The sequence below is a fragment of the Oncorhynchus tshawytscha genome, linkage group LG21 (assembly GCF_018296145.1).
Source record: "Oncorhynchus tshawytscha isolate Ot180627B linkage group LG21, Otsh_v2.0, whole genome shotgun sequence".
Classification (NCBI taxonomy): Eukaryota; Metazoa; Chordata; class Actinopteri; order Salmoniformes; family Salmonidae; genus Oncorhynchus; species Oncorhynchus tshawytscha.
This window is the reverse complement of record NC_056449.1, coordinates 23,407,023-23,430,158: the sequence shown is the minus strand read 5'-3', so window position 1 is coordinate 23,430,158 and position 23,136 is coordinate 23,407,023. Positions and strand designations below refer to the sequence as shown.

At 44.0% G+C, this 23,136-nt stretch overlaps 1 protein-coding gene across 1 annotated transcript in view; it reads left to right on the top strand.

Moving 5' to 3' along the window:
• The window catches only part of LOC112221107 (GDNF family receptor alpha-4-like), a 72,498-nt gene extending 49,697 nt beyond the window's left edge, over nt 1-22,801 (top strand). Inside the window, exons 2-8 of the mRNA XM_024383223.1 lie at nt 7,607-7,882; nt 8,992-9,072; nt 16,181-16,526; nt 17,315-17,424; nt 18,659-18,793; nt 20,948-21,111; nt 21,430-22,801. Of these exons, the coding sequence (XP_024238991.1) occupies nt 7,607-7,882; nt 8,992-9,072; nt 16,181-16,526; nt 17,315-17,424; nt 18,659-18,793; nt 20,948-21,111; nt 21,430-21,570 (1,253 nt within the window). The 3' untranslated portion in view covers nt 21,571-22,801. The remainder of the gene's footprint in view (nt 1-7,606; nt 7,883-8,991; nt 9,073-16,180; nt 16,527-17,314; nt 17,425-18,658; nt 18,794-20,947; nt 21,112-21,429) is intronic.
• Nucleotides 22,802-23,136: the final 335 nt, after the last annotated feature.

Below are 23,136 nucleotides of genomic sequence, written 5' to 3'. Positions count from 1 at the left end.
CCCAAACAGAGAAAGCGTTTCAGAGGTAATTTACCAACAGAGAGAGTGTTCCGTGGTAATCGACCAACAGAGGAAGGGTTCCGGCGGTAACATACCAACAGAGAAAGGGTTCCGGTTGTAATACAGGAGACCAACAGAAAATGGGTTCCGGTGATAATACAGTCACCCAAAAGAGAAAGGGTTCTGGTGGTAATACAGTAGATCAACAGAGAAATGGTTCCGGTGGTAATACAGTAAACAAAAACAGAAAGGGTTCCGGTGGTAATAGACCAACAGTTAAAGGGTTTCCGGTGGTAATAAAGTAGACCAACAGAGACAGGGTTCCGGTTGTAATACAGTAGACAAACAGAGAAAGGGTTCAGCTGGTAATACATTAGCCCAACATAGAAAGGGTTCCAGTGGTACGAGACCAAAAGAGAAAGGGTTCTTGTGCATTACAGTAGACCAACAAATAAAGGGTTCCACTGGTAATCCAGTAGAACAACAGAGATAGGGTTCTTGGGGTAATAGACCAACCGAGAAAGGGTTTCGGTGGTAATACCCTAGACATACAGAGACAGGGTTCCGTTTATAATACAGTAGACCAAAAGAGAATGGGTTCCAGTGGTAATACAGTAGTCCCAACAGAGAAAGGTTTCTGGTGGTAATAGACCAACAGAGATATGGTTCCGGTGGTAATACAGTCGACAAACAGAAAGCATTCCGCTGGTAATAAAGTAGCCTAATAGAGAGAGGGTTCCGGTGGTACTAGACCAACACAGAAAGGGTTCCAGTGGCAAAACAGTAGACCAACAGATGAAGAGTTCCTCTGGTAATACAGTAGACCAACAGAAAAAGGGTTCCGGTAGTAATACAGTAGACCAACAGAGAAAGGGTTATTGTGGTAATAGACCAACAGAGAAGTGTTTCCGGTGGTAATACAGTAGACCAACAGAGAAAGGGTTCCGGTGTTATTAGACCAACAGAGAAAGGGTTCTGGTGGTAATAGACCATCCGAGATAGGGTTCCGCTGGTAATACAGTAGACCAACAGAGAAAGGGTTCCGGTGGTAATAGACCAACAGGTAAAGGGTCCCGGTGGTAATAGAGTAGACCAACAGAGAAAGTGTTCCTCTGGTAATTCAGTAAACAAACAGAGAAAAGGTTCCGGTGTTATTAGACCAACAGAGAAAGGGTTCCGATGGTACTAGACCATCAGAGATAGGGTTCCGGTGGTAATACAGTAGCCCAACAGAGACAGGGTTCAGGTGGTAATAGACCAACATAGAAAGGATTCCGGTGGTAATACAGTAGACCAACAGAGAAGGGGATCTGGTGGTAATACAGTAGACATACAGATAAAGGGTTCCACTGGTAATCCAGTAGACCAACAGAGATAGGGTTCCGCTGGTAATACAGTAGACCAAAAGAGAAAGGGTTCCGGTGGTATTAGACCAACAGAGAACAGGTTCTGGTGGTAATAGACCAACAGAGATAGGGTTCCGTTGGTAATACAGTAGACCAACATAGAAAGGGCTCCGGTGGTAATCGACAAACAGAGAAAGGGTTCCGCTGGTAATACAGTAGACCAACAGAGAAAGGGTTCTGCTGGTAATTTACCAACAGAGAAAGGGTTATGGTTATAATACAGTAGACCAACAGGGAAAGGTTTCTGGTGGTAATAGACCAACAGCGAAATGGTTCCGGTGGTAATACAGTAGACCAACAGAGACAGGATTCCATTTATAATACAGTAGACCAACAGAGAAAGGTTTCCAGTGGTAATACAGTAGACCAACATAGAAATGGTTCCGCTGGTAATACAGTAGCCCAACATAGAAAGGGTTCCGGTGGTATTACAGAGGACAAGCAGAGAATGGGTTCCGCTGATAGTACAGTGGACCAACAGAGAAAGGGTTCTGGTGGTAATACTGTAAACCAACAGAGAAAGGGTTCTGGTGTACTAGACCAACAGAGAAAGGGTTCCGGTGGTTAATACACCAACAGAGAAAGGTTTTATTGGTAATACAGTAGACCAACAGAGAAAGGGTTTTGGTGTTAATAGACCAACAGATAAAGGGTTCCAGTGGTAATACACTAGACCAACAGAGAAAGGGGTCTGATGGTAATACAGTAGACCAACAGAGAAAGGGTTCCGGTGGTAATACAGTAGACCAACAGAGAAAGATTTCCACTGGCTATACAGGAGACCAACAGAGGATAGATTCCGATGTTAATAGACCAACAGATAAAGGGTTCCGGTGGTAATACACTAGACCAACAGAGAAAGAGTTCCAGTGTTAATAGACCAATAGAGAAAGGGTTACGGTGGTGATACAGTAGCCCAACATAGAAATGGTTCTGGTGGTAATGCAGTAGACATACAGAGAAAGGTTTCCCCTGGTTATACAGTAGACCAACTGAGAAAGGGTTCCGCAGCTAATACAGTAGCCCTACACTGAATGGGTTCCGGTGGCAATACAATAGACCAACAGATAAAGGGTTCCACTGGAAATACAGTAGACCAACAGAGAAGGCGTTCCGGTGGAAATAGACCAACAGAGAATCGGTTCCGGTGGTATTACAGAGGACATGCAGAGAATGGGTTCCGCTGGTAGTACAGTGGACCAACAGAGAAAGGGTTCCGGTGGTATTAGACCAACAGAGAAAGGGTTCTGGTGTACTAGACCAACAGAGAAAGGGTTCCGGTGTTATTACAGTAATCCAACAGAGGTAGGGTTCTTGTGGTAATAGACCAACAGAGAAAGGTTTCCGGTGGTAATAGACCAAAAGCGAAAGGGTTCCATTGGTTATACAGTAGACCAACAGAGAAAGGGTTCTGGTGTTAATACACCAACAGAGAAAGGGTTCCGGTGGTATTACAGTAGACCAACTGAGAAAGAGTTCTTGGTGGTAATAGTCCAACAGAGAAAGGGTTCCGGTGGTAATACAGTAGACCGACAGAGAAATGGTTCTGGTCGTAATAGACCAACAGAGAAAGCGTTCCGGTGGTAGTACAGTAGAACAACAGAGAAAGGGTTCCGCTGGTAATACAGTAGACCAATAGAGAAAGAGTTCCAGTGGTAATAGACCAATAGAGAAAGGGTTACGGTGGTGATACAGTAGCCCAACATAGAAATGGTTCTGGTGGTAATGCAGTAGACATACAGAGAAAGGTTTCCCCTGGTTATACAGTAGACCAACTGAGAAAGGGTTCCGCAGCTAATACAGTAGCCCTACACTGAATGGGTTCCGGTGGCAATACAATAGACCAACAGATAAAGGGTTCCACTGGAAATACAGTAGACCAACAGAGAAGGCGTTCCGGTGGAAATAGACCAACAGAGAATCGGTTCCGGTGGTATTACAGAGGACATGCAGAGAAGGGGTTCCGCTGGTAGTACAGTGGACCAACAGAGAAAGGGTTCCGGTGGTATTAGACCAACAGAGAAAGGGTTCTGGTGTACTAGACCAACAGAGAAAGGGTTCCGGTGGTAATACACCAACAGAGAAAGGGTTCCGGTGTTATTACAGTAATCCAACAGAGGTAGGGTTCTTGTGGTAATAGACCAACAGAGAAAGGTTTCCGGTGGTAATAGACCAAAAGCGAAAGGGTTCCATTGGTAATACAGTAGACCAACAGAGAAAGGGTTCTGGTGTTAATACACCAACAGAGAAAGGGTTCCGGTGGTATTACAGTAGACCAACTGAGAAAGAGTTCTTGGTGGTAATAGTCCAACAGAGAAAGGGTTCCGGTGGTAATACAGTAGACCGACAGAGAAATGGTTCTGGTCGTAATAGACCAACAGAGAAAGCGTTCCGGTGGTAGTACAGTAGAACAACAGAGAATGGGTTCAGGTGGTAATAGACCAACATAGAAAGGGTTCCGGTGGTAATACAGTAGACCAACAGAGAAGGGGATCTGGTGGTAATACAGTAGACCGACAGAGAAATGGTTCTGGTCGTAATAGACCAACAGAGAAAGCGTTCCGGTGGTAGTACAGTAGAACAACAGAGAATGGGTTCTGCTGGTAATAAATTAGAGCAAAAGAGAAAGGGTTCTGGTCGTAATAGACCAACAGAGAAAGGGCTCCGGTGGCAACAGACCAGCAGAGAAATGGTTCTGTTGGTAATACAGTGGACCAACAGAGAAATGGTTCCGGTGGCAGTACAGTAAACAAACAGAGAAAGGGTTCCGGTGGTAATAGACCAACAGAGAAACATTTCCTGTGGTAATACAGTAGACCAACAGAGACAGGGTTCAGGTGGTAATAGACCAACATAGAAAGGGTTCCGGTGGTAATACAGTAGACCAACATAGAAGGGGATCTGGTGGTAATACAGTAGACCAACAGAGAACGGGTTCTTGTGTCATTACAGCAGACCAACAGAGAATGGGTTCCGTTGATAATACTGTAAACCAACAGAGAAAGGGTTCCTGTGGTAATACAGTAAACCCACAGAAAATTGTTCTGGGTGTATTAGACCAAAAGAGAAATGGTTCTGCTGGTAATACAGTAGATCAACAGAGAAAGTGTTCCGGTGGTAATAGACCAACAGAGAAAGCGTTCCGGTGGTAGTACAGTAGAACAACAGAGAAATGGTAATTGTGATAATAGACCAACAGAGAAAGGTTTCCAGTGGTAATACAGTAGACCAACAGAGAAATGGTTCCGCTGGTAATACAGTAGCCCAACATAGAAAGGGTTCCGGTGGTAATACAGTAGGCATAAAGAGAAAGGGTTCTGCTGGTAATACAGTAGACCAATAGAGAAAGAGTTCCAGTGGTAATAGACCAATAGAGAAAGGGTTACGGTGGTGATACAGTAGCCCAACATAGAAATGGTTCTGGTGGTAATGCAGTAGACATACAGAGAAAGGTTTCCCCTGGTTATACAGTAGACCAACTGAGAAAGGGTTCCGCAGCTAATACAGTAGCCCTACACTGAATGGGTTCCGGAGGCAATACAATAGACCAACAGATAAAGGGTTCCACTGGAAATACAGTAGACCAACAGAGAAGGCGTTCCGGTGGAAATAGACCAACAGAGAATCGGTTCCGGTGGTATTACAGAGGACATGCAGAGAATGGGTTCCGCTGATAGTACAGTGGACCAACAGAGAAAGAGTTCCGGTGGTATTAGACCAACAGAGAAAGGGTTCTGGTGTACTAGACCAACAGAGAAAGGGTTCCGGTGGTAATACACCAAAAGAGAAAGGGTTCCATTGGTAATACAGTAGTCCAACACTGAAAGGGCTCCGGTGGCAATACAGTAGACCAACAGATAAAGGGTTCCACTGGAAATACAGTAGACCAACAGAGAAGGCGTTCCGGTGGAAATAGACCAACAGAGAAAGGTTTCCGGTGGTAATACTGTAAACCAACAGAGAAGGGGTTCTGGTGGTAATAGACCAACAGAATAAGGCTTCCGGTGTTACTACATGAGACCAACAGAGAAAGTGTTCCTGTGTTAATACAGTAGACCAACAGAGAAAGGTTTTCAGTGGTAATAGACCAGTAGAGAAAAGGGTTCCTATGGTAATACAGTAGACCAACAGAGAAAGGTTTCCGCTGGTAATACTGTAAACAAACAGAGAAAGGGTTCCGGAGTTATTAGATCAACAGAGAAAGGTTCTGGTGGTAATAGACCAACAGAGAAAGGGTTCCACTGGTAATACAGTAGACCAAGAGAGAAATGGTTCCGGTGGTAATACAGTAGACCAACAGTGAAATGGTTCCACTGGTAATACAGTAGACCAACAGGGAATGGGTTGTAGTGGTAATTTACCAACAGAGAATGGGTTGGCGTAGTAATACAGTAGATAAACAGAGAAAGGGTGCTGCTGGTAATACAGTAGCCCAACAGAGAAAGGGTTCTGGTGGTAATACTGTAAACCAACAGAGAAAGGGTTCCGGTGGTATTAGACCAACAGAGAAAGTGTTCTGGTGTACTACAGTAGACCAACAGAGAAAGGGTTCCATTGGTAATACAGTAGACCAACAGAGAAAGGGTTTTGGTGTTAATAGACCAACAGATAAAGGGTTCCAGTGGAAATACACTAGACCAACAGAGAAAGGGGTCTGATGGTAATACAGCAGACCAACTGAGAAAGGGGTTTGGTGGTAATACAGTAGACCGACAGAGAAAGGGTTCGCTGGTAATACAGTAGACAAACAGAGAAAAGGTTTCAGTGGTAATAGACCAAAAATGAAGGGGTTCTGGTGGTAATACAGAAGACCAATAGAGAAAGGCTTCTGCTGTTAATACAGTAGACCAACAGAGAAAGGATTTCAGTGGTAATTTACCAACAGAGAAAGGGTTCCCGTGGTAATACAGTAGACCAACAGAGAAAGGGTTCTGCTGGTAATACACTTGCACAACAGAGAAATGCTTCCGATGGCAATACAGTATTCAAACAGAGTATGGGTTCTGGTGATAATACAGTAGACCAACAGAGGAATGGTTCCGCTGGTACTACAGTAGACCAACAGAGAAATGGTTCCGGTGGTAATAGACCAACAGATAAAGGGTTCTGGTGGTAATACAGTAGACCAACAGAGAAAGGGTTCCGGTGGTATTACAGTAATCAATCAGAGAAAGGGCTCCAGTTGTAATCGACCAACAGAGAAAGGGTTCCAGTGGTAATACAGTAGACCAACAGAGAAGATGATCTGGTGGTAATAGACCAACAGATAAAGGGTTCTGGTGGTAATACAGTAGACCAACAGAGAAATGGTTCCGGTGGTAATAGACCAACAGAGAAATTGTTCCGGTGGTAATAGACCAAACAGATAAAGGGTTCTGGTGGTAATACAGTAGACCAACAGAGAAAGGATTCCGCTGGTAATACAGTAAACAAACAGAGAAAGTGTTCTGGTGGTATTAGACCAACAGAGAAAGGGTTCCAGTGGTAATACAGTAGACCAACAGAGAAGATGATCTGGTGGTTAAACAGTAGACCAACAGAGACATGGCTCCTCTGGTAATACAGTAGACCAATAGAGAAAGGGTTCCTTTGGGAATGCAGTAGACCAACAGAGAAAGGTTTCTGCTGGTATTAGACCACCAGAGAAAGGGTTCCGTGGTAATACAGTAGGCCAACAGAGAAAGGGTTCCGGTGGTAATACAGTAGACCACTCGACAAAATCGATTGGCCTGCTCCAAGAAGCCATTCTAGTGATTATTGTGACTTAGCCATTGTCATTGTTTGTAAGCTTGTGTAGTCAAATGAATTTATGATCGTATGCTATCCATTTGTTGTTTGTATGCTGTTCTTTGTATGACATTTTAATATTTGATAATTAACCAATGATATTAGGCCACTCTTGGCCATGATTACAGACACCTGTGTCTTTTGACACTACATAAACGTGTCATCCCGCAGTGTTAGTGATTCTACCCTGATGAAGACAGCTTGGCTGTCGAAACGTTGGTAATTACATATTTGCATCTGAGCTCCTAGAGTGTGCGGCTCTCATTTATTTTCAAGTTTTCTACTCCGCTAGCCAGCACCTCGCCTAAATAGGTGTGCGTTTCTTTTTCTGCAAGACCTATTCTTAGCATATCTATAAAGTACATCTTAATTATCCTCGACTTTCTTCCCCTCCACCCTCCTCTGACCTGTAGCCCTGCAGGTAGTTCTGTCAGCAGGCAGAGACTGTCTGGTGGCGGGGGACTCGTGCTCCAGCGACGAGACCTGCAGCCCACGTCTGCGGACCCTGCGTCAGTGCGTAGCGGGAAATGGTAGCATGAAGCTGGGCCCCGGGGCCCGGAGCCAGTGCGCCAACGCCGTGTCGGCACTGCTCTCCAGCCCCCTGCATGGTTGCCAGTGCAAGCGAGGCATGAAGAAGGAGAAGAACTGCCTCAGCATCTACTGGAGTCTCCATCAGTCTGTCATACACGGTGAGCAATTTAGCCAGGTGCTCGGTCATTTGTATTGGATGGGACAACGGCCAAGTCCATTTATGTAACACAGGTTACAGATTTAACTCTCTACACAGAACATAATGTGGCTGATGCAGCTTAGTCATGATGCCTGGCAAACAGTCAGCTATCAGTCATATGTGGAACAATTGACTGAAGGTCCTTGGAGAGGGGTATTCTGTATTAACCTGCACGAGAGCTAGTAAACTACTACAGCAAATGAATCATGTGTGAATTAGGCTTGGCCATTATCCAGAGTGTCATGCCTTCATACTGACCTTATGCTATACCGGGATATTCAGTAATACCAGCCCTGTTTTCAAACCCCATTGATACTCTGTAATCTGAAGGTTAGCATTGCCAACAACTACATGTAAAATCCCATAGAGAATGCTAACTAAATGTTAATGAGCACATTGCAAATATTTTGTACAGTTTCTGACCTAAACTATGCAAGTAACTCAAACATGCTACCCACAGTTTGCTGCACGCACCAAATAAATATTAGCCAGCAAGGCTCTTGATCCAGGAGGGGATTCTCTGCTGTTGGAAGAAGCTAACCACTTAGCTAGATAGCTATCTAGCTACTAAATTAGCATGCCAAATGCACAACTGAAGAGCATTTAGCACATTTTAGACAGTTAACTTAATAGTTCTATGATATCCAGCTGGAAAACATTTAGTAGAGAATCCCATACCTTAATTATATCTCCTGGTGCATGCTGCACAACAGTGAGTGACTCACAAGGCTCCGGTCTCTAGTCTCAACCCCACGTGACTGGGGACTACCGTAAATTTCATAATAATTACTGGTGAAATTAAGAACACAATGTTCTTTCTCTCCTATTGCACAAGTTGACTGCAGGTATTTATTTAAAAAGTAGCTACAAATATTAAAATGTCCCCAAATCTTTTTAAATAAATAGTTTCAATGGTATTGAAAAACCATCCCATGGCTTATTCCAAATACCCCGGGATACTGTATATACGGTATACCATCCAATCCTAGCGTGAATCCTGTTCATTAGCTCCAAAGGGATAATGTGTCATTACCGTGTCATGCAATGTGTCATTCCATATACTCTCAGGACTCAACCTGGTAGAGAGTTACCCTTATGAAGCCATGGAGAGAGACTACGACTACGTTCGTCTGGCCTCCATCACGGCTGGTAAGTACAGTGACCTCGGTTCGTTTTGATCTTACCTCAACCTTTTCACCATGAACCAAAGGATTAATGTTGAAAAGAACCCGTCTTGTATCGTTTAGGTCCCCTGGAAGGCAGCCTTAGGCATAGAATAGTCCACATTGTGTCCTGGAGGCATAGTTAAAAATGAAAGCATTTTCCAGGAGTCTGAACACAATTAGCAATATTACAAATAATATGTTTCAAAGACCCTCATTTACATCTGATTTATCATTTAATTTTGAGGAAGACAAGTACAGAAGAACAATGAACCAGACCAATAGAGGAACTAGATCAGAAATTATTCATACCCCTTCACATTTCCACATTTTGTTGTGTTACAGTCTGAATTCAAATTAGATTACATAATGACAAAGTGAAAACATGTTTTTAGAAATGAATGAAATACTTAAATATTACATTTACATATGGTACCAGTCAAAAGTTTGAACACACCTATTCATTCCAGGGTTTTTCTATATTTTTACTATTTTCTACACTGCAGAATAATAGTGAAGACATCAAAACTATGGAACAACACATATGGAATAATGTAGTAACCAAAAAAGTATTAAACAAATCAAAATCGATTTTATATTTGAGATTCATCAAAGTATCCAACCTTTGCCTTGATGACAGCTTTGCACACTCTTGGCATTCTCCCAACCAGCTTCATGCGGTAGTCACATGGAATATATTTAAATTTAAACAGGTGTGCCTTGTTAAAACTTCATTTGTGGAATTTCTTTCCTTCTTAATGGGTTTGAGCCAATCAGTTGTGTTGTGACAAAGTACTGGTGGTATACAGAAGATAGCCCTATTTGGTAAAAGACCAAGTCCATATTATGTTTTGCTCGCCTGAGATAGAGTACTTAACGATAAGACCTCACTATCTACCTAGAGAGTTTTCATCTGTATTTTTTGTAGCTGTCTACATACCACCACAGACATCGGTCTGTGGCTGGAACTAAAATGAGCTGTATAAAATGAGCTCAATGAGCTGTATAAGGCCATAAGTGTCAGCCTTGTTGAAATGAGTGGACCAAGGCACAGCGTGCACATTATATTTAATAGTGAAACTTACAACAAAAACAACAAAGAATATAACAAACGTGCAGTATTGCAGGGCTCAAGGCAACTATACAAAAACAAGATCCCACAACAAACAGGTGGGAAAAGGCTGTCTAAATATGTATATAATATCTAGCCTCGGTGGTGGCTCCGGTTCGGGACATAGACCCCGCTCCGCTCGCTGATACCTCCGCTTCCGTGGAACCGGACGGTGAATCGGCGCTGGAGGTACCGGACCGTGAATCGTCGCCAAAGGCTCCAGACCGTGGATCATCGCCGGAGGAACCGGACCGTGGATCGTCGCCAGGGACTCCAGACCGTAGATCGTCGCCGGGGACTCCGGACCGTGGACCGTCGCTGGGGACTCCGGACCGTGGTTCGTCGCCGGGGGCTCCGGACTGGGAACCTTTACAGGATGCTCTGGACTGGGAACCCCCGCTGGAGTCTCTGGACTACAGACTGTCGCTGGAGGCTCTGGACCGCAGATCGTCGCTGGAGGCTCTAGACTGCCAACGGTCGCTGGAGGCTCTGGACTGCCGACCGCCGCTGGAGACACTGGACTGCAGACCGTCGCTGGAGGCTCCGGGCCATGGATCGTCTCTGGATGCTCCGGGCCATGGATCATCACTGGACTCTCCGGGCCACGTACTAGGCTGGAGACAAGCACTGGAGGCTGGGTGCATGGAGCTGGCACAGGATATACTGGACCGTGGAGGCGCACTGGAGGTCTGGATCGTAGAGCTGGCACAATGCGTCCTGGACAAATGACCACCCTCGCACAGCAAGTGCGGGGAGCTAGCACAGGACACACTGGGCTGTGAAGGCGCACTGGAGACACAGTACGTATGACCGGCACAGGATATTCAGGGCCGTGGAGGCGCACTGGAGGTCTGGAGCGTAGAGCTGGCACAACGCATCCTGGACAAAGGACCACCTTTGCACGGAAAATGCGGGTGGTTGGCACAGAATGCACCAGGCTGTGGAGGCGGACTGGAGACACGGTGCGTAAAACTCGAAAACATGGCACCTGAACGGTGACCAACTCCACATGGTGAGTACAGGGAGTTGGTTCTGGTTCCCATCTTGGCTCCGCCAACCACCCCGTGTGCCCACCCAAATCCTCTCGGGCTTCCGTCGTGGTCGCGAACCCCAGTGTCGTCGTTGTTCCTCCCTCGCTGCTTCCGACTGCTGCCATGGCAGGCTTTCGTGTCTTGCCAAGACTTCCTCCCAAGTCCAGGATATTCTCTCCTCGACCTCCTCCAAAGATCAGGATGCCACGTCCTCCCGGGCACGCTGCTTGGTCCAGTTGTGGTGGGATCTTCTGTCACGCTTGTTGAAATGAGTGGACCAAGGCACAGGGTGCATAGAGTTCCACATTATATTTAATAATGAAACTTACAACAAAAACAACAAAGAATTTAACAAACGTGCAGTATTGCAGTGCTCAAGGCAACTATACACAAACAAGATCCCACAACAAACAGGTGGGAAAAGGCTGCCTAAATATGATCCCCATTGGGAACCATACCTGGCCAACATAGAAATAACAAAACTAGAATGCCCACCCTAGTCGCACCCTGACCTAACCAAAATAAAGAATAAAAAGGCTCTCTAAGGTCAGGGCGTGACAATTAGCAAACAGGAAAACGCTTATCCAGAGGGGAAGCTCCTAGTGGCCTGGGACTTTAATGCAGGAAAACTTAAATCAGTTTTAACTGATTTCTATCAGCATGTTAAATGTGCAACCAGCGGGAAAAAGTTTTAGACCACCTTTACTACACACACAGAGATGCATACAAAGCTCTTTGCTTACAAGCAAAAATTAAAGCAGGAAGTACCAGTGACTCTGTCTATAAAAAAGTGGTCAGATGAAGCAGATGCTAAACTGCTTTGCTAGCACAGACCGGAATATGTTCCGGGATTCTTCCGATGGCATTGAGGAGTACACCACATCAGTCACTGGCTTTATCAATAAGTGCATCGAGGATGTTGTTCCCACTGTGTATGTACATACCCCAACCCGAAGCCATGGATTACAGGCAACATTCGCACTGAGCTAAAGGGTAGAGCTGCCTCTTTCAAGGAGCGGGACTCTAACCCGGAAGCTGATAAGAAATCCCGCTATGCCCTCCAACAAACCATCAAACAGGCAAAGAGTCCATACAGGACTAAGATCGAATCGTACTACACCGGCTCCGATGCTCGTCGGATGTGGCAGGGCTTGCAAACGATTACAGACTACAAAGGGGAGCACAGCCGATAGCTGCCCAGTGACACGAACCTACCAGACGAGCTAAATAACTTCTATGCTCGCTTCGAGGCAAGTAATACTGAAACATGCAAGAGAGCACTTCGAGCATGAATGACCAACTGGCAAGTGTCTTCACTGACATTTTCAACCTCTCCCTATCTGAGTCTGTAATACCAACATGTTTCAAGCAGACTACCATAGTCCCTGTGCCCAAGAACAGTAAGGTAACCTGCCTAAATGACTACCGACCTGTAGCGCTCACGTCTGTAGCCATGAAATGCTTTGAAAGGCTGGTCATGGCTCACATCAACACCATTATCCCAGAAACCCTAGACCCACTCCAATTTGCATACCGCACGAACAGATTCACAGATGATGCCATCTCTATTGCACTCCACACTGCCCTTTCAGACCTGGACGAAAGGAACACCTATGTAAGAATGCTATTCATTGACTACAGATCAGAGTTCAACACCATAGTTCCCTCAAAGCTCATCACTAAGCTAAGGACCTTGGGACAAAACACCTCCGTCTGAAACTGGATCCTGGACTTCCTGATGGGCTGCCCCCAGGTGGTGAGGGTAGGTAACAACACATCCGCCATGCTGATCCTCAACACGGGGGCCTCTCAGGTGTGCGAGCTCAGCCCCCTCCTGTACTCCCTGTTCACCCATGACTGCACGGCCAGGCATGACTCCAACACCATCATTAAGTTTGCTGATGACACAACAGTGGTAGGCCTGATCACCGACAACGATGAGACAGCCTATAGGGAGGAGGTCAGAGATCTAAGATAACAGCCTCTCCCTCAACGTAATCAAGACAAAGAAGATGATTGTGGACTACAGGAAAAGGAGGGCCGAGCATGCCCCCATTCTCATCGACGGGGCTGTAGTGGAGCAGGTTGAGAGCTTAAATTTCCTTGGTGTCCACATCACCAACAAACTAAAATGGTCCAAGCACACCAAGACAGTCGTGAAGAAGGCATGACAAAACCTATCCCCCCTCAGATCTTCAAAAGGTTTTACAGCTGCACCATCAAGAGCATATTGACTGCTTGCATCACTGCCTGGTATGGCAACTGCTCAGCCTCCGACCACAAAGCACTACAGAGGGTTGTGCGTACGGCCCAGTACATCACTGGGGCCAAGCTTCCTGCAATCCAGGACATTTATACCAGGCGGTGTCAGAGGAAGGCCCTAAAAGTTGTCAAAGACTCCAGCCACCCTAGTCATAGACTGTTCTCTCTGCTACCGCATGGCAAGCGGTACCAGAGCACCAAGTCCAGGTCCAAGAAGCTCCTAAATAGCCCCCGCACATTGACATTGACTCTGTACCGGTACCCCCTGTATGTAGCTCTGCTATTGTTATTTACTGCTGCTCTTTAATTATTTGTTATTCTTATCTTTTACTTTTTTTGTTTTTGGTATTTTCTAAAAACTGCATTGTTGGTTAAGGGCTTGTAAGTAAACATTTCACTGTAAGGTTACCTGTTGTATTGGGCGCATGTGACAAATACAATTTGATTTGATTTGATGTCAAGAACAGCTCAAATAAGCAAAGACAAATGACAGTCCATCATTACTTTAAGACATGAAGGTCAGTCAATCTGGAAAATTTCAATAACTTTGAAAGTTTCTTCAAGTGCAGATGCAAACACCATCAAGCGCTATGATGAAACTGGCTCTCATGAGGGTTGCCACAGGAAAGGAAGACCCAGAGTTACCTCTGCTGCAGAGGATAAATTCATTAGAGTTACCAGCCCAAATAAATGCTTCACAGAGTTCAAAGTAACAGACAGATCTCAACATCAACTTCGTGAATCAGGCCTTCATGGTCGCGTTGCTGCAAAGAAACCACTACTTAAGCACACCAATAATAAGAAGAGACTTGCTTGGGCTAAGAAACACGAACAATGGACATTAAACGTGTGTAAATCTGTAATTTGGTTTGATGAGTCCAAATTTGAGATTTTTGGTTCCAACTGCCATATCTTTGCGAGATGCAGAGTAGGTGAACGGATGATCTCTGCATGTGTGGTTCCCACTGTGAAGCATGGAGGAGAAAGTGTGACACTGTCTATGATTTATTTAGAATTCAAGGCACACTTAACCAGCATGGATACCACAGTCTTCTGCAGCGATACTCCATCCTACCTGGTTTGCACTTAGTAGGACTATCATTTGTTTTTCAACAGGACAATGACCTAACACATCTCCAGGCTGTGTAAGGGCTATTTGACCAAGGAGAGTGATGGAGTGCTGCATCAGATGACCTGACCTCCCCAGTCACCTGACCTCAACCAAATTGAGATGGTTTGGGATGAGTTGGACCGCAGAGTGAAGGAAAAGCAGCCAACATGTAACGTGTGTGCTGGGAGTCGGGAAGCAAGATCAGGGAGTGAATAATTTAATTAATAAATTAAACATAATACAAAACAAGAAACACGAACACACAGACAGGAAACTGAAAGAGAAACAATAACACCTGGGAAGGAACCAAAGGGAGTGACATATATAGGGAAGGTAATCAGGCACGCGCTGGTGTGCGCAATGATGGTGACAGGTGTGCGCCATTACAAGCAGCCTGTTGACCTAGAGGCCAGAGAGGGAGTATACGTGACACAACAAGTGCTCAGTATATGTGGGAACTCCTTCAAGACTGTTGGAAAAGCATTCCAGGTGAAGCTGGTTGACAGAATGCCAAGAGTGTGCAAAGCTGTCATCAAGGCAAAGGGTGGCTACTTAAAAGAATCTCAAATATAAAATAGATTTTGATTTGTTAAACACTTTTTTGGTTACTACATGATTCCATATGTGTTATTTCAGTTTTGATGTCTTTACTATAATTCTGCAATGTAAAAAACAGTCAAAATAAAGAGAAACTCTTGAATGAGTAGGTGTGTCCAAACTTGACTGGTACTATAAGTAAATGCACCTTTGGCAGTGATTACAGCTGTGAGGCTTTCTGGGTAGGTCTTTAAGAACTTTTCACATCTTGATTGTGTAACATTTGCCCAGTATTCTTTTCAAAATACTTCAAGCTCTGTCAACTTGGTTGTTGATCATTGCTAGACAACGATTGTCAGGACCTGCCGTAGATTTAAATCAAAACTGTAACTCGGCCACTCAAGCATTCACTGTGTTCTTGGTAAGCAACTCCAGTGTAGATTTGGCCTTGTGTTTTCAGTTATTGTCCTGCTTAAATGTGAACTCATCTCCCAGTGTTTTGTGGAAAGCAGACTGAACCAGGTTTTCCTCTGCACTCTGCGGTCCAACTCAAAATCTAGGATTTTGCCTGTGCTTAGCTCCAGTCCTTAACGATTACAACAATAGCCATAACATAATGCAGCTACCACTGCAGAGATGAGGTAGTCATTCTAAAATAGAGTTAAACACTATTATTTCACACAGAGTGAGTCCATGCAACTTATTATGTGACTTGCTAAGGAACATTTTTACTCCTGAACTTATACAATAACAAAGGTTTCAAATACTTATTGACTCAAGACATTTCAGCTTTTAAAAAATACATAGAAACATGATTCCACTTTGACATTATAGGGTATTGTGTGTAGACCAGTAACCCCAAAAAATCTACGTTTAATCCATTTTAAGTTCTTGCAGTATCACAACAAAATGTGGAAAAAGTCAAATTTCTGAAGGCACTGTATCACTGATAGGTGATATACCATTTACCCAAAAAGTATTTTTATGTCTTTCTCTTGTTATTGTATGGTTCTCTGATCCCTCCTTCCCCTTCCGCCAACAGACACCGAGGCTGGTATGGTGACGGTGAACCGCTGCCTGGATGCAGCCAAGGCATGTAATGTCGACGACCTGTGCCAGAAGCTCCGCACAGAGTACGTATCTGCCTGCATCAAGCCCTCAGCCAAGTCTGGCCTCTGCAACAAGGCCAAGTGCAGCAAGGCCTTACGCCGGTTCTTTGATCGCATCCCTCCAGACTACACGCATGAGCTACTCTTCTGCCCCTGCACGGACACTGCGTGCGCAGAGCGACGCAGGCAGACCATAGTTCCCGGCTGCTCCTTCGAGGGCTCGGAAAAACCCAGCTGCCTGACACAGATGCGTATTTGCAAGGATGACTATGTGTGCAGGTGAGTGAGACGCTCCAATAACACAACATACTGACTTATATCCTTTGGGACATAGAGCACAATGAGCTGTTACTGTACCACTTCTTTCTGTTCTTGGTCAAGTTGTGCCTCAGCTCGCTCCCAGAGAGGTAGATCTCTGCCAGCTCATCTCTTCCAGTCTTGTACTCTCAGAGTGTAAGATGTTTAACAGTGGCTCCCAAACTTGTTATCACTTTTAAAGAAAAACTGTGACCCACCTACTCAACCAAACAAAGACATTCTTTAGTCCTGACCCAGACAGTACCAGCTGTGACCAACCAGTGGGGCCATGACCCATTATTTGGGAACCACCACTCTATCAACACACAAAACAGAACAAGCAAACCACTCAATCAACAAAATGGTTCAATAGTCTACCCCCAACCCCCCTGGAGAGTGTGCTGCAATAACACATCAAATATTTAACACAGATAAAACATAAGATGGATTAGAGTTATCGCTCATTGCAATCGTTGGTCATGAACATTATTTTCACCCCCCCTTTTACTGCTCTGGGGCTGAACTAATGATTCTGGCTTGTGGAATGAAACAAATAAAATAAACCAATGCCCCTCACTGCAGTTTGCCACATAGCCTTAAACATACGAGTGTTGTACCAAATCTATAGCACATGGAGATAGCGAAACCCTCTCTTCCTCCAGTGAAAACCATTCAATAAAACATGCTATCTTTACGGTATGCCATCATTGTAATTGGTGTCCGGCCCTTGCTCACTGCTAAACAGTGCTAGTTGTATTGGCTCTGTATAGGTCCCGCCTGGCTCAGTTCCAGTACGACTGCCAACCAGCCGAGTCGTCTGCCAACGGTTGCAAGCAGGGGAACTATGGAGCCTGTCTACTCGCCTACACAGGCCTGATAGGTGGGTACAGAGATGGAGAGAGCGAATGTGAAACGGATGGGAGAAAGCCGAACATGTGGAGGAGAGGGTAAATCGATGAATAAAGAACAGGAGAAAGAGAAAATGAAGTGTTTAACATACAGAATGTGAGTGGAGAAAATGTAACTAGCCTACAGTGTACTGAAATGGAGAAAGCAGTTAGATACAGGGGAAATGAGGAGTGAGGGAAGGATAGAAAAGGTAAACTAATGAATAAAGAACAGGAGAAAGAGTGAAAGGAAATTATTACTTTGGAGGGGAAGTGAAAGTTGCTATTTAAAGGAGCTACATGTAACAATTTAGCAATAATTCAGATTCCTTTGTGGTTTTCAAAATATATCTTAGAAATAGCATAAATAGCTTATGCACTGCTTTCTGACCTTATCATAACCCAAATTATATCTGCTGCATGGGCGAAAGGTAATGTTATGTTTTTTATGTTTGCAACCTTACGAACGAGAACCAATCATGAAACAGGAAGATGCTGATGCATGTACCTACACGGAAACTATTTTCTATTTGCAGGTAGAAATGCTAGATGTACCTTCTTTAATACTGTAGGCCATTAATGAATGAGTTTGAGTAGGATTTGAGTAGATCTTATTTGTGGAGGTTTAAAGCAGTACAGATATAGGATCTTAATTTGAACCGTATTGTCGTAGAAAAACAATCCTGCAGCAACAGGATTTCAAAGTTTAGTCCATAACGTTGCTTGATCAGTGATTAGGCTATTAGCTTTGTTTTATGCACTCGCTCAAAGAACGTCCGCTTCTTTTTCATGCTCTTCAAAAGAGCACAAAGCGACCTAATGCATTTCAAGAGCTTCCTATGGTGCCCTTCAGCACAAACAAACACTTGGCATTTTCATTCCAGGCCTGTATTTATTAAGCACTTGAAAACTTTCCATTTCAGAACTTGGGAGAGAAATGGCACAACAAACACTTCTAAACGTTTTCAAAGGAAGCACAAATTGAAGCGTCTTTGACTTCATAAAAACAAGCAACAGATAACTTGCAAGAATTACCCTCAACACACTTGCATTTCTGCTAATTTCTTGAACAGTATTCCACCTTACATTGTGCGAGTGAACTGTGAATTGCAAATACTGTTCATAAATGTTTTAGTTTCTATAACATTGTAAAAACAGTCTTGTAACAATCGGTCTTTGGAGGGAATAAATATTTGATACTGAACTGAGCACACATTGTTTCTACAGGCAGCTCGATAACTCCCAACTATGTGGATAACTCCACGTCTAGCGTGGCCCCATGGTGCTCCTGCTCTGCCAGTGGGAACCAGAGAGAAGAGTGCTCCGACTTCCTGGAATACTTCACCGACAACGTCTGTCTCAGTGAGTGGCTCCCAATGGCTCCTAATCCATCAAGTCATCACTGAAAGCAGTCTCCAGTGACTTAGGCTGGAGGTTCCATAGGGCTCTGGTCAAAAGCAGTGCACTATATAGGGAGTAGGGTTTAATATGGGATGCAGCCTTAGTGTAGGGTTGTGTTCACTAGGCATGAAATGAAGGAAAACAGCCCAAGGTACTATCTGAACTTTTGGAAATATTTTGAAACAGTTTGCTATGGTGTTCCCTAATGAACATGTTTGCAAGGTTTAGACTGGGGAAGAACAAGAGCAACATCATCTTGTATCTCAAAAAAGCGCTATTTCTATAAAGTATTGTTCCTTACGTTCTAATGGTACATGATATGGGTCGGTTTCGTGGAAGGTAGTGATCACTTACAGTTGAATAGCCATTGTGATTGTTAGCGTGAATGTGTGACATCTGTAGCAGGTTTTAGGGGATAAAGCAGAACTCCATGAGTTCTGGGGATTTTGCCTGTCAGTAGCCTACACTCTTAGAAAAAAGCGTTCCAAATGGTTCTTCGGCTGTCCCCCATAGGAGAACCCTTTTTGGGTCCCAGGTAGAACTATTTTGTTTTCCATGTAGAACCCTCTGGGGAAAGGGTTCTACATGGAACCAAAAGTGTTAGGTTCTAGATAGCACCTATTTTTTCTAACTATGTACTGGTAAATGTATTTACTATACTTGATTTAGATTTTTGCTTAGATTTATTTTCTCTCTGAGGAATGATTCATCCAACACTATGGTTTTCTATTACAATAATTGGTCTGCGCAACAATGCCTTTGGAATTATTCAACTTGTTTTTTTCTTGATGATGGAAATAAGGGATGATGTTACTCCTTGTTGAACCTAGCCTATTTTCATTGATGAATGCCTGCTGTATCCTTGGTAATTCCACCTGGGTGTTCACAGTGCCTTCCCTGAGTGAAAAGGAAATAGGTTATCCCTGTGATTCTGAAGTAATCACTTATTTATGAATTCACCCTCTCCGTCTTAACGACTTGTGCATTTATTCCTGTTTTAACAGTTGATGTAAATATTGGCATAGAAGACTCAACCTACACATTTAACCCATAATGGCACAGTAATAATTGCGTTATTACATGTAATAAGTGTAATATCACCTCATGATGGGAGACAAGCTAGTTCCACCATGGTTTACAGGAAGGGAAACAAGGATGAAAGACAATATGGTGCTTGTGCGATATGTTTATGATCCCTTGTAGAAGATGAAGAGTGCTTTCAACCACATGAACCAGACCTTCACTTTCAGCTTTGTTTCAGGAGCATCATGCGTCAGCACCGTGACTCAGTACACACATTTCCCTGGGATTTTTTCTCTCTCACCCTAATGGTCTTCCATCTCTATTCCAATTTTGCTTATGCCCTTTCTATGTAGTGAATAATTAATTGTCCTTATTATTGACTTTGCTACAGTGTTTTTCATCTGACCTGTTTAAACAGACAGGGGCTATCTTCCTCCCGGAGAGCGTAAGGTAAATCTGGTTTCCACCTGATAGTATGGGCACAAAGTCAAAATGAGCTGTTTGGTCTTCATTTAAGGTTAGAGAGAGACATAAGGTTTGAAGCATGGATAAGGTTATGGTTAAGGTTAGGTTTAAAATGAAATTGTAGAAATAGGCAGGCTTTATGACTTTGTGGCTGTGGTAAATGGTGACGACAGGTAACTCTAAAGCCATCAGATAGCCTCTCCTCTCCTCTCCTGTCCTCTCCTCGCTTTGCCTCTCCTCTCTTCTCCTCGTGACCTCTCCTCTCCTCAGTAGCCTCTCCTCTCCTCGGTGGCCTCTTCTCTCCATGACAAAAAAAGACACAGAGCGAGGTTCCAGTCTTGTTTGGCCAATGCCACTCGTCTGTGAGTTAATGAGAGGATGTGGAGAGGCAGGTGCAGTTGGGGAAACCTGAAGAGAATACTGAGTATTCGCCTTTTCTTCTCCACCGAGCAAATCCAAACTTGCCAGAGCCAAGCCGCTCAGGCAGAATGCAGAATGGGTCCTGACTGTGCAGTAACTGAATGTGGGCGTGATTGGATATTGATGAAGACGTGTCAGGTCCATTTCGGGAGCCTTGAGTCAAATTGTCTCTTTTCAAACTGTGGCTGTTGTCATCTTGTTAAACAGGGAATGCCCTCCTGGCATTTGGGAGCGGGACAGATATGGCGCCCACTCCCAGTCTATCGGGACTGCTCAGCCCTGCCGCAGGCAGAGAGAACCATGCCACCACCCCTCTGCCTGCTACCGTGGAGACCACACGGAATGTTCCGGACCCAATTATACCAACACAGGTGTGGTGATTGTTTCATCAGGGTCAGAGCTAGAATGGGATAAAATAGATACTTGTTCAGTTGTTTGTACAGTATAAAGATTTGCCAAGAGTTGAAACCTTTGCCAGTTAAGTTCAGGGAGGTTACAGTTGCATATTTACAGTACTCCCACCCGATCACCTTTGACCTTTGAAATTTGAATCAGAATGATGGCGCATATCTTAGATTTGGCCCTCGACAGTGAATAATACCTCCCTAGTTTTGTTCTGTTCTGTTTCAGGCTAACCATGTGGGCTTCAATGTTTTTGGTCAACATTGATTTCTCTTTCTCACCCTTAGGCCAGCGGAAATGACCGACTGTGGGGAGATTCTACCCTCCCATTGGATGGGCTCCCAAACTCTGCCCCCGCACTTGGCCTTCTGCCTCCAACGGCCTTTACCGGCCTTGTGCTCCTACCTCTGCTCTTATATGGACATTAAAGGAGGAAGCACTGCCAAGGACCACCCATAGAGCAGATGGGATGATTTGTTGACAAATTCTAGAGAAATTTGACTCTTTGGCCAATAGGCTTCTCCTCCTCCGAAACATGTACAGCATAGTCGTTTTTATATTTTTGTGTCTTAGTGGTTCAACTGCATCTGCGAGCCCTTTAAGTGTACAGAGAGGGACTGAGACAGATTGAAACCAATCTGTACACTTGTACATTGTTATCGCTTCAAGTCAAGATAAAAGTACTTTTTATGTGGACTAACCTACCATCCAGCTATCCAAGCACATCCATTGTTTTCAAGAGTGAATTTAAAAAGCACTATTGGAAACTACGCGGTTATCCATTAAGATCTATATATAAATGGAAAGCTCTTAGCTAAAATGTTGTCAACGAACTGCGAAACTTTGTCTTTATTTGGTACTCAACTGCACAAACTGATTGGAAAAGACCCTTGAGGATATAAGTGCTTTAATACCGTTCGCTTTGACTTGACTGAAGGAGGAACATTATTTCTAATCAATACTGGAATGGTAGAGATGGACAATGGAGCTACGGCTTGTTCAGCCATTCTGGACAAATACCCTGACTCAGATCATTCCGAGTGCTGTCGGCTACAAGAGATGTGGACACCTCAGAATACCTGGACCTAATGATTATCATGCCCGCAGTGAAGATTGGACTCTTTGTCTACTGCCAATTCATTTGTTCTCACTAATGATTAGCTAAGTGTTCATTATAAAACACTTTCTTCTCCTTTGTTGAAATGAAGTTATGAGCAAACAGATTCTCTTTGTGTACAGTACCATTGTTCTGCGTTTGTGTGGAAGCACTGCCCTCTGTTCCTCATTGTGTAAATGGACATTGTTTAAAGGGTGTCGGAATCGGTGTGCCATATAGGAAGAAAGACTTGCGTCTCAACATTTCGGGCTAAATTTGACCCTTTTCACACTCCTGAGCCTAGCCAAGAGAAGCAGAGCTGTACTGTGCTGGCCTCAACGCAGCCACCATAGTTGCTCAAACCATGCTGGAATGCACAATGTGAAAAGAAAATGCCAGAGCCAAAAGCAGAGTACAGTTTGGGTCAGCACAATAGTGTGAAATGCGGTATATATTACCTGTTCATAATAAAAGATGGTCATGAATGATGTTATCGGGAGGATGGAAATTTTCCAGTGTCATAGGAATCATTTGAATTGCTGCCAATAAAAGCTGTCAGAAAATCCAATGCTTCTCTTTCCGAATATACAGTAAATGTCCTGTTCAGTGATTGGACAATAAACATCCTTATCAGTTCTTCAAAAAAGCAATTAGATTATGACAATTCAAGCAGATTTCTATCCCATAGAGCTTTTGCTGAGTACAGTAATATGTCTATTTGTTTATGTTTGTTTGAATATTAATTGGACCATAGAGGGGTATGGGTTGGACGCAATTAACGGCTTGATTAATTAAAGTTGAAAAGTTGAGGTCTTATCAGGCACCGTATACGCAAAGAACACTAATGACAACTCGAAGTATTCTGCACATTTCAATAATGGAAGAGAAGGATGCCTTG